Below are 11,595 nucleotides of genomic sequence, written 5' to 3' on the forward strand. Positions count from 1 at the left end.
TTTTTCTTTATTAAATTGAAATTATTCATTCAATTGTTTTGTTTCTGTATATAATTAAGTAAAAACACTGAAATAAGGCAGTAGGGGAAGAAAACACCCTTGAACTCAGTTTGTAATAGATACGAGAAAAGGAAGAAAAAGTTCAAATTGATCTGTTACTTTTCTGGAAGACTGAATTATCTATCACTCTCTGCTGGGGAGAGGAGGAATTTTTGGCTGAGGTTGAAACTGTACAACCAGCAACGGCCATAGGTGAGCAATTTGCTGGCTTTGTGAAATCATTTGAGGAGTGTGGAAAAAGGTATTTAACAATATAATATCTTTTCAGTAAATAGACAACAAATTCATAGCAACGTAGGTAGCAAAGAAGAAAGGAAATAAAACCATATAAAAGACATCAAAGGGAAAATGGGCAAATAAACATCTGCCAGAAGGTCCTGTATGATTTCTATGCAGAAATGTGAAGACTGGATTGTCTTAATAAAGCAGAAGGGTAGTGATGTGATCACATTCTAAGGCAAACGTCAAGTGTCAGGGGCATGAAAGCAGGATGCTTTACTGTTACCTGCTATAAGATCACAAAAGCGCTATTCTAATGTTAAAACCGGCAACACTCACACCAGCATTCCTACAGTAACCACCTTGGCTAGTTCTGTAACGTGCTTCTGTGGCTGGTGTCGGTATAAGCCAATGTAATTCTTTAAAGCTCGTTTCCTTAGAGCTGAGTGATGGAATGTTCATCACATTGTGATTGAAAGAGCTTTAGGAAAGCAACCCCCTTTTGCTGAGCAAAATCACCCTCAAAATCAAAGAATATCATTGAAATTTAGATTTTTTTTAAATCTAAGAAATTCATTTTGAAGTGAAATATTATCTGAGGCAAAAATATTGTCACAAGTTATGTAATTATTGGATTTTTTTTTCCTTCAGTGCCTAGGACTAAGCAGTCTTGGGTTTATCCCATGTGGAATATTTAATCTTTTTATAAAAAAAATAAACTGATTATATTAGATGTTAGACTCTGAGTGAATTCTGGGTCATAATGAGGAGTGGTTACTTTTAATGTAGGATTATAAACATTTATTTTTAACATCAGATCTAATAATTCGATATTAGATTTGATGTCACAGTATGATGTGCTGTATATCCACAGTTATTTTTAACCCATGGGTTTTTATAAGGAATCGGTTCACTGAAGTGACATTGTTTGAACTCTCCTAGGGTTAAGATGAAGTGTGAACTTTTTTGTTCTTTAACAGGATACTCATGGTGGAACATCCCTTCACTCAGAACTGAAGATAAGAAAGCAGGAAATGAGCCTCACATCTACCCTTTCACCACAAGTTATTATTATTTTTGTTTTTAGGTTCAAGTCCACGTATCTCGGAACATCCATGAAAGGGCTTCCTGGAAAACAAGGAAAAAACAAAACAAAACCCAATAGTCCCCATGAACATGAATCTACACCACCAGCAGAGGGGAACCCACTCTGGCAGGCACTGAAATGATAAGAGTGGACACTGGACAAGTTCTGCAAAGTCTCTGAACTCTGAGCTCATTTGCAGTTCAAAGGGAGCCATGCAGGATGAAGATGGATATATCACTTTAAACATTAAGCCCCGAAAGCCAACTCTCAGCTCAGGTAAGAAGGCTCATTCAGCAATGTGGACATTAGTAGGTCACTACTACCTTCCCCTTCTCTCTCCTAGTGACAGGCGGCTTAATTTTATTTGTGTTTTCCTAAATGATATTCTGTCTCTGAAGCAAATAAGTGGGGCCTACAGAGGCTTTTGCAGACATGGTTAGAATACAGGCAGCAAAAATAGAAAAAGGGATGTAGTCCTAAGACTATTAGTATGTAATGCTGGGGCTTAGCAGCTGGTGGGACAAAGGGAATGACAGTTTGAATACTCAAATGTCCGACGAATACCTTCACATTTTAAATTCCATTGTCATTCATATGACTGGGCGCGAGTGAGTAGTCACTGAACACGCTTAGAAAAAAATGAGAATTTTTTTCAAAAAATATTATGGAGGGAAGGACTTTTTAATGTGACCTTTTTAATTTTTCTTCTCTTTAAAATGATATAAAGTGATTGGGTCATAATTTTATTTAATATGCAAACTTTTGTAAATAAATATTTATGTAAAATATAAACTAAAATGTTTTTAACTTTTTAAAAAAAAATCTCAAATTTTAAATTCACCAGAAGATCCAATTCTCCACTAGTCTTCAATGGAAGTCATTGTTTATGTGAATGAGGATGCGGAGAGGGGAGAGAAAGAGAAATACATGTGGCCCTGGAAATTATGTTTTAGAATATACAGAGAATAGTCTATGGGGAACAGAGATGGATGAATGGTGTAAAGTAGGCTATTCTTTTGAGGATGGACACCAAGGGAATGCAGGCAAAATACCCAACAATTTTGTTTTTGTTGTTGCTTTAACTATATGTGTGTGAATGTGTGTCTGCGTGTGAATGTGTGTACATGTGTGCACTTGAAAGTTCATGCTGTGTGCATGTGTGAGTGCGTGTGTTAGCAGGTATACATGTGCCCTGTGGAGATCAGTGGGCAATTTTCAGAAGTAGGTTCTTTCCTTCTACCCCGCATTTTAGGAATCAAGCCCAGTCTGTCAGGAGTATGTGGCGATAAGTACTTTACCTGCTAAACCCATCTCACTAGCCCAAGTTCAGTTGTGTTTTGAGACATGGTCTCATGTAGCCCAGACTTGCATTGAATTTGCTATGTAGCAAAAGCTGGCTTTGAACTCCTGATCCTTCTGCCTCCGTGACCCAGGTGTGGGGCTGTAAGTTTGCTCTCTCAGTCATAGCTTGCAATGCTGGTTATGATAGTTCAAAAATCCCGAGAAGGACAGGGTGGCCTGACTGTCTTCTCTTTCACACCTTTATTGTGCTCCCACAGCGGACTCTGCTTCTTCTTGGTGGCGTGTGATGACTTTAATTCTGCTGATCTCATCCATGGGGCTGGTTGTTGGGCTCGTGGCTCTGGGCATCGTGTGTAAGTATTGGCTCCTTGCCAGGGTTTTGATCTGAGGAAAACAGTACCCAGGAGTTCCTGGCATATTCTACTAAGCTTCCTAATTGTCACATCTGTTTGTCACCTACTCCAACTGTCCTGCATGCGACTGTGGATAGACCCCCAGGAAAGGAAAACTCATAAGGGAGCCCTCCTTTTAATTTTTTTCCTTAGTTAAAATCTTTCAGAATGCATTTGAGACACTCAGTATGGGTTAAAGCTGTCTTTCTTTCTCCCTCTCTGCCTTGTTTAATCTAAGGCAAAGGCAATCCAGAACTTTACTAATTTCATCAATAAAGCTGTGTCTTCTTGTGTGGAATCTTATTTGTTGTAGTCTCTGTACATAAAATATGTCCCATCCCATTTTATTTACTGAAACACTGGTTTTCTATTCATGAATAGCTAATCATAAGACTTTATGAGGTCAAGCCATAACGTATGCTGCTAACTCATTTATTTTCTTGTTTTTTAAAAGATTTTAGAAAACTTTATTCAATTTTATTTAAATGGATATAAAAAGCATTTTAAACACCATAATAACAATATGTATTCTTTTCTCATGTTCTATTAAGTTAATTAGAATTTTAAACCATTTTTATAAAAACTTAAAATAAGAAACCACACAGCTAAATTAAGCAGACTGAAAGTCCATGCATTTCAATAAACTTCTACACAGTTAGGACAGCCATCTGCCCACACATCCCTAGATGGATTAATTCATTATTATATGCAGAACAGAATGCAAACATAAGGCTCCTCTCATCTCTGTGAAGCCCACTTAGGAACTATCAGAACAGCTGCTTAGTCACGTGTTTTCGCCTCAGGACTTTCTCATCCTCAGTTAATTCACATGCTCTTTCATGCAGCCCTCGCTTGGTTCTTCATATTTCATTTTTCACTATTCATTGGTTTTTGTGTATCCGGTGAACTTTTCAACTACTGGCAGGCTTATAGACATGAAAGTTCACCGGCGAATCCTGCCATCATCTTTCGACCTTGAGACCCAGGGGTAATTTATCTCCTCTCTACATCTAGCAGTCACACAGCAAAAGTACCTGCTAGCTGACAAGGAAAGTCTCTCGGCCACTCTGCAACAATTGGCCAAGAAAGTCTGCCAAGAGTTGATTAAACAATCAGAGCTCAAGACAAAGAACGCGTTCGGTAAGTCTGGCTTGGAAATGTCATCTCTCCAAGCCCTGTGCGTCTGTCATGGTTACCGGAGGGAGGCCAGCCAGAGCAGGAACGCTGCACCTGGGAAAAGCTTCTGCCAGATTCTGACAGTCCCAAACTCGGTCTCCCTTTCAGAACACAAGTGCAGCCCCTGTGCTACAAAGTGGAGATACCATGGAGACAGCTGCTATGGGTTCTTTAGACATAACCTAACGTGGGACGAGGGCAAGCAATATTGTACTGAGCAGAATGCAACGCTTGTGAAGGCTGCCAGCCAGAAGACTGTGGTAAGGAGGGTCCAATGTCGAACATTTGGGACTTGAAGGAGAAAGCTCTCAAAGGAAGCAATGAATCTGTTTGTTTGTTTGTTTTTCATTTTTTCTTGTGCTTCTTAATAGCTTGTAGTTAGTGTTCTTCTGAGAAATTTAGGAAGCTTGACAACAAATATAGAGCTTAAACATTCATTACTGTCATATTCCAAAATATCACTAGAGTGTTTTATTAAGATTGGATTGTGTGTGCCTCCATAACAGCAGAAGTGGACAGTGGTTCAGGCAGGACAAGTCAGAAGGGATGTTCCCACCACACTGATTCCAGTCTACATGAGCTTCTGTCCCATGCTGTAATCCCAGGTTCACAGAGAAGTATAAAATTTAAATTCACTAAGCCGGGCGGTGGTAGTGCATGACATTAACCCCAACACTCAGGGATGCAGAGGCAGGTGGATCTCTGAGTTCAAGTCCAGCCTGGTCTACAGAATGAGTTTCAGAACAGCCAGAGCTATGCAGAGAAACCCTGTCTCAAAACAAAAACAAAAACAAAAACAAACAAAAAAACAAGTTCACTAAATAAATTTACTCAGTCAAAACAGGTGAGTTCTAACACGCCAACTCCATTATAAAAGGATTAACTGCAGACGTAAAACTTATCATGGCTCTGATTACTACAGGCCAGTACCAGTTGAAAATCCGTAACATAACAAAGAAGCAATGTTACTTTTTGAGAAAAGATTAAAGTTAAATATTAGTTAGATTTTCCCATCAAGTCCAAAGGAGAGATATCTTTGGCAGTGTAGATTTATGTCTATATGGATATATTTTAAAGAAAAGATCAGCAATTGATGGATTACTGGAAAGGTGGGTAGCTCACACTTAAGGGAAGTTAGACTAACAAGTGTCTTCTATGGAGTGTTATTCTGAGAGTCACATGTCTGTCCAGAAGCTCAAACCATTCTTTATTGCTATTATTACATTCCAAGAGTGGATTCTTGCCTACTATTGTGGGATGTACAAGGGCATAGTGAACATTTGGTTGCCTTTTGCTTTTCTAAGAGACTGTCCATTCATCTAATAGTCAACTCATGTGTACTGGAACCACTCCAGGACCTAATCTACATACAATAAAACCAATACCCACAAACTTTTTTTTTTTTAAAAAGAGTACTTGAGCAGCCTTTAATTCCAACACTTGAGAGGCAGATATAGGCAGATCTCTGAGTTTGAGGCCAGCCTGGTCTACAGGGTGAGTTCCAGGACAGCCAAGGATGTTCCATAGAAAAACCCTGTCTCAAAAAAAAAAAAAAATGGAGCAAACTAACTAACGAAAAGCAAGTTATAACCAGGCAGGAAAAAGTAAATCAGAGCCAGATGTGGTGGTACACGCTTATGTAGTCATAACTGAGGCTAGGACCACATGTTTGGAGCCAGTCTGACCTACACAGTTAGAATCTATCTAAAAGGAGAAAGAAAGCATAGGAAAATGAAAACTTGGAAAGGTAGATGAATGTTGTTTACTAATTCCTTTAAGAAACACATGTATAGTTCTCTTTATCCATCCAACTAAAAAAAATTAATATTTCCATCTATAAGATAATCAATAAAATCCAAGAACTTAATTTCAGGAAATGCAAAGCTTCTCAGGAGCACGTTGCTTCCTGTCATCTGTAGTTGGTGCATTCACCCTGACTTGAATCATGTCTCCCTGGGACTCCAATCTTGAATTGATCGGAAATAGAAAAATGAATTATAAAAGCCCAGGAAGAATAGAAAAATAGCTGTTTAATACAATTTCTCATGGCTCTATAAATGTTTTAATATCTCAAAACAAATTAGCAAAATCCTAGACATGAAATATAACCCATTAGTATCAACATAGCTGCATAATTCCATAATTTGCTCAAGGCTTCTTTCGTGAAGCTGTGTTGCTGCCAGTGCGTAGTGCTGTGCAGACACTTACCACAGTATGGATTTGTTTGCAATAGGAATACATCACAAGCAGGACCACTTCGGCCCGTTGGATTGGATTATCACGCCAGAACTCTGATAAGGACTGGATGTGGGAAGATAGCTCAATTTTTCCCAAGAATATGTAAGTCCCTGGAAACTGAGCTAGAAGGCATTGCACAAAGTTTTGAGTCCCATATTTCTTGTTGAACACAAGTTGCCTGACTACCCCACTGCAGGTTGTAGCTGCCAGTCATATGTGACTAATCTCCCCCCCACACTTTGTGCATGCATGTGTGTGTGTGTGTGTAAATTGGTTGATTTTTTTTGTGTGCTTTGAGAATAAATTTATCCTTTTCACTATTTTATGATTAGAATATTTACATCAAGGATATTTTCAGTATCTTTTTGACCTATGAATCTCCACAAATCAGGTACATTGTAGATCACAAGGCAATTCTAATGTCATACAATGAGGTTCCACCCTTCTAATGGCATTGTAGGCAAATGACCTCATTTCATTAAGAGTTGTGTTATTCAATATGACTCTGTTTCTCCTTAATTTTTTAAAATTTAAAATTTATTGTGTGTGTGTGTGTGTGTGAGAGAGAGAGAGAGAGAGAGAGAGAATATTTACATACCATAATTTATGTGAATGTAGGAAAGAGGACAACTTTAGGGAGTTGGTTTTCTGCTTCCACCATGTAGGTCCTGGAAATCAAATACAGGTCAGCAGACTTGTGAGTAAGCACCTTTCCCCATGAACCATCTTGCTGGCTCTCCATATGGCCCTCTAATCACTAATTTCAACATCTTTTGTTTATTTTTAACAATGCTACATTCTCCCTGTCTAGAAATTATGATAAAAGCTTATACAATTTTATTATGTAAATAGACAATTAAGTCAACATATTATTTATGATTTACCTTGGATAGAATCCCAGAACACACAAATACACACAAACCTCCTGCAAACCTTGAGCTTATTGCTCATTGCTTACTACCTTGCTCACAATATTGCAGCAAAGTGGTGTTCTCTCTAAATTCTCAAGGAGTCAAATTCCCCTTTCCCTTCTACATTTCTTGACGAAGCCATCTCTGTTGGTCAAGGCTATTTGAAGGCCACTTTCTCAGTGAGAGCAACTCTAATGGCTCACACTAAATCCTGCTCCTTTCGGCACACACCTGCCCTGTTTTCTCTTTATTGTTTTATTGTCTCATGGCTCTTACAACTTTCTGACATTTTCCTGTCTGCTTTTCTCTGGGCATTATACCAATTCCTCCTCATTGGAATTTGAGTTTTTAAAAAGAAGAGACCTTGTCTTTACTCCTTAATCACTAAACTATTTTGACAACTCATTGTTTGGTGTCCATAATTGTCTTCCAAGTAAATTAAACATACTTCCCTTGTCTCTCATTGTAAACAATTATTTGGGGAATAGAGACAAACTTTCAGACATTTACCAGGCGCTGTTAGTTCTCAGCTCTACAGTACTTAGCCCATCTTACTTCTTGAGGATTTCCCCATGTTGTGCAGCTAGCTGCTGTCTCTATAAGAACATCCCATTTCCTCTTTGCTCATTTAAAATTGAATCTTATTTCAACACCGACCCAAAGTAAATTGTAGATAAAGCTTTGCTTGGCCTGCCAGAGCACAATGTGCCTCCTCCTCTGGACTCCTCTTGTACTTGTATTGACTTTCTCCTGACTTACACTGTACTAAATCGTTACTGAACTTTTCAAGTATGCAGTGGATAAAGGGTTTCTCAAAGATACATATGCTGGTTTTTTTTTTTTTTTTTTGCCCACCTCAAGCCTCTAGTTTGATCAGCAAAACATGCATGTTCCTTGCTTTCTTAAGTACTGATTTTTTTGTTAATGCTCTCTTCCTTTCTCATTTGCAGGATTGATCTTTCTGGGAATACAAGAGAAAACATGAATTGCGCTTATCTTTATAATGGGAAAATCCATCCAGCTTCCTGTGAGGACAAAAATTTTTTAATGTGTGAGAGGAAGGCTGGCCTGACAAGAGTAGACCAACTGCTTTAATGCAGAAGAATGAACAGGATGTCAGATAAGTGGTTGGTCATGCAATAAAAGATCTGGGCGAAAGAATTCCCCAGTCATAAAACTGTTTATTTTGTTTTTTATATCATCCTTATACCACATATCTCGTCCTTTCTCTGCATATCAAAAAACATAAAGTGAGCAGAGCTAGTGCTTTTCAGTATTTCACGTTCTATTTACTTTCCTTTTCCCTTTCCATTTCTAATTTTCTTAACATCATGTATGTAATCCACTGCATCTTCAAATATACACCATAAAATTAAATTAGAATAGGGCACAGAAGACAGCACTGTGTAAAAACATCATAGTTTAAAAATGCATCATGTGACAGTATAAATAATGTAGACTGAATCTTTACAATAGTTTAAATGGTATGACCCCTTAACCGAAGAACAACCATGAAGAAATTCATCTATCTATCTATCTATCTATCTATCTATCTATCTATCTATCTATCTATCTATCTATTTTTGAGACAGGGCCTTACTTTGGAGCCTTATCTCTCCTGAAACTAACTTTGTAGACCAGGTGCCTTCCTTTGCATTCCAAATGCTGTTGTTAAAGGGATGTGCCTAGCTAATGAGACAATTTTGTATTTCGTTTAACTTCCATCTTCTCATACTTAAAATAGGTTGGTTTGGGAGCTGGAAAACAAACCTGAGTGAGTGTGTGTGTGTGTGTGTATAAATGCTAAAATAAATTAAAGTTTATGATATTGCCTATCTTATATATTTCACCAAAAAATAGACCTCAGAGTTTTATATTTATACAATGACCATACAATTTCAATTATCTGTATAATTTATATACTTACAAGAAATTTTCAGACTACTGATACCAAAAACTCCATGAATATGGTCCCCATGACTTGACAGTCCATTGTCTGTGACGAGCACCAAGCATGTCCCTGACTCAAGGAAGTTATCCTAGGAGACAAAAGTTCACTCTCCCCAGTTCACATCTCTTTTCTCTCAGTAGTGGTCACCTTCTTTACAACACAAGGAAGCTGGATTTGAGGAAGACCTCATGGGGTTTATAAAACCAATTAATATTTATTGGCAAAACAGTGTACAGAAGGCAGAAGAAGAAGCAGAAGTTTTTATCTGGTCCTTTTCCTGATGGTTCTATGTTTGGTGTTTGCTGAATAACTCAGAAGTATTTATAGGGCCTGTGAGGAAGCACCTCTAACAGGATAAGAGGCAGAATTTGTGCTTTCTCCCCACAGCTTCCTTTGTTTAAGTAATGACAAAGTAGGATCATGAATACAATTCATCTCAGCTGAGGTCTCTGTGAAAACTGAACGTGCTCAGAAGGCTGAGGAGACAAGGAAATCTGTTTTAACACACATTCCCGTGACCCTATTGTAAGCTGTCAGCTCCTAGTACCTTTCAATAAATGTTACCTTAACACGTATTCCATGTGTGGTTTGGGACAAATGATTTAGACTCTTTAACACTGTTCCCTAGCTTATATAGTGAGGAGTTACCTTATCCAGAAGAGAATTGTGTTGATCTTTGATGTAATTATATAAAATATTGATCAGAGCATCAAGCAAGCAATATTCAAATAATACATGTTAGTTTCACAGTTCTACACCAACCAACAAATCCTTGGTTGATTTTTGACTCTCCATAAGGAAATAGAGTTCTGAGCTACAGAAAAACAACAGAATTTCTTTGATCTCTTGATAGCAAATGCCAAGATCTTGACCTTGCTAGATGGAAAGTCTTGGCTTTTTCTCCTTTTCTCTGTAGCTGGGGGTTCAGGGCTTGATTGTAACTGTCTATTTACAGAAACCAAGTGGAAACTAATAATTCAGGAACTATCCAAACATCAACCCTGTGCCTAGACTTTAGCATTTTTCGTCTCTTAGTATGGAAAAGACATATTTATATATTACTACATCACATACAGGTTTAGAGGGAACATGTTTAAAGACCTGTTAAACATACACAGAAGGTGAAACCAACCACACTTTAGCTACAAGACCTCTTCTTCCTTATCAGTTATGTTTAAACCATATTGTGAAATGAGAACAGCCCAGGTTCGACAATCAGAGCAATCCATCATTCCATTTCAGACACTCAGCATGAAACTCACTAAATGGATGGACTTCTCTATACCCTAAGTTACAGCCCACTTACTCCTCCTGACTCATAGAGCTGCAGTGAGGAAGTAATTCTTGTGATAGGACTTTAAAATTCTTAAAAATGCAATGAATGACAAACAATAATATTATCTGAAACAAACAAGCGGCTAAGAACGGCAGCACTACGTGTAGCATATGGATCTTTTGTTGGGAGAAGCCAATGAATGATAAAAATTTACCAGGAGTGGAATGTCCTGGGAAATACTGGATCTATCCAAGCTTGGGTTTCAGTGCTGATAAAATGAGAAGAGAAACTAGAAATGAGCAGCAGTGGATGGAGCTCTGGTTTCTGGGGTTAGTTGTGATCTTATTTGTTGTTGTGTTTCTTCCTCTTTTTTCCTCCTGGTAGAATTTAACATATGCAAAAGTTTATCTGAAGTTCAGTCATTCTGTTTTCAGAATAGGAACTGCACAGAAAATGTTGGCAGAATGTGCTGGATGCTTTTTATTTGTCCCTAATGACCCGACCTACCCCTTGTGTCTCAGGAAGCTAAATATAATAAATAGAATATATTTTACGAATAAACTCAGTCTCTGAGAGACATGGAGGCATGGTCAGATGTATAATTCAAACTCGCTCCACGTTTTGGTTTGGTTAGTCTGAATCCCAGACCCTAGCTCTAGTGAGGCAGACCACAAAGTCCTAGTGTGCACCCTCCTTTGTGCTTTAGGCCACGGTTGACATCAGTTCTACAATGCATGCTTTATTATCCTGCCTTTGGCTTTATTATTAACCTTTCCCCAAACTGTAGTCTTATTATTGAGTTCCCTTACAATACCTCTTGAGTGTGCCATTTGTGATGAAGAACAATTGATCTACTGAGACTCTAAAATAAAAAAAGAACATGCAACTTTGCAAGTTGTATGGACTATAAATTACTGAGAAGTGACCTTTGGACATAAGGACAAGAGGCCTAGAGATAAATGATGTTTAAGAGATCAAATTTC

At 38.0% G+C, this 11,595-nt stretch overlaps 1 protein-coding gene across 2 annotated transcripts; it reads left to right on the forward strand.

Moving 5' to 3' along the window:
- Window positions 1–1,418: 1,418 nt before the first annotated feature.
- Clec1b (C-type lectin domain family 1 member B) lies at window positions 1,419–8,566 on the forward strand. 2 transcript variants are annotated; one of them, XM_050130180.1, is made up of 6 exons: window positions 1,419–1,642; window positions 2,926–3,021; window positions 4,078–4,200; window positions 4,345–4,496; window positions 6,470–6,576; window positions 8,336–8,566. In XM_050130180.1, the coding sequence occupies exons 1-6, from the start codon at window positions 1,579–1,581 to the stop codon at window positions 8,478–8,480; spliced, it is 687 nt and encodes a 228-aa protein (XP_049986137.1). In that variant the 5' UTR covers window positions 1,419–1,578; the 3' UTR covers window positions 8,481–8,566. The 2 variants fall into 2 exon arrangements, with proteins under 2 accessions (XP_049986137.1, XP_049986135.1); XM_050130178.1 differs by having other exon boundaries at window positions 1,425–1,642; window positions 4,075–4,200.
- Window positions 8,567–11,595: the final 3,029 nt, after the last annotated feature.

Source organism: Alexandromys fortis, unplaced genomic scaffold (genome assembly GCF_014885135.2).
Source record: "Alexandromys fortis isolate MF-2015 unplaced genomic scaffold, M_Fortis_MF-2015_v1.1 scaffold_307, whole genome shotgun sequence".
Classification (NCBI taxonomy): domain Eukaryota; kingdom Metazoa; phylum Chordata; class Mammalia; order Rodentia; family Cricetidae; genus Alexandromys; species Alexandromys fortis.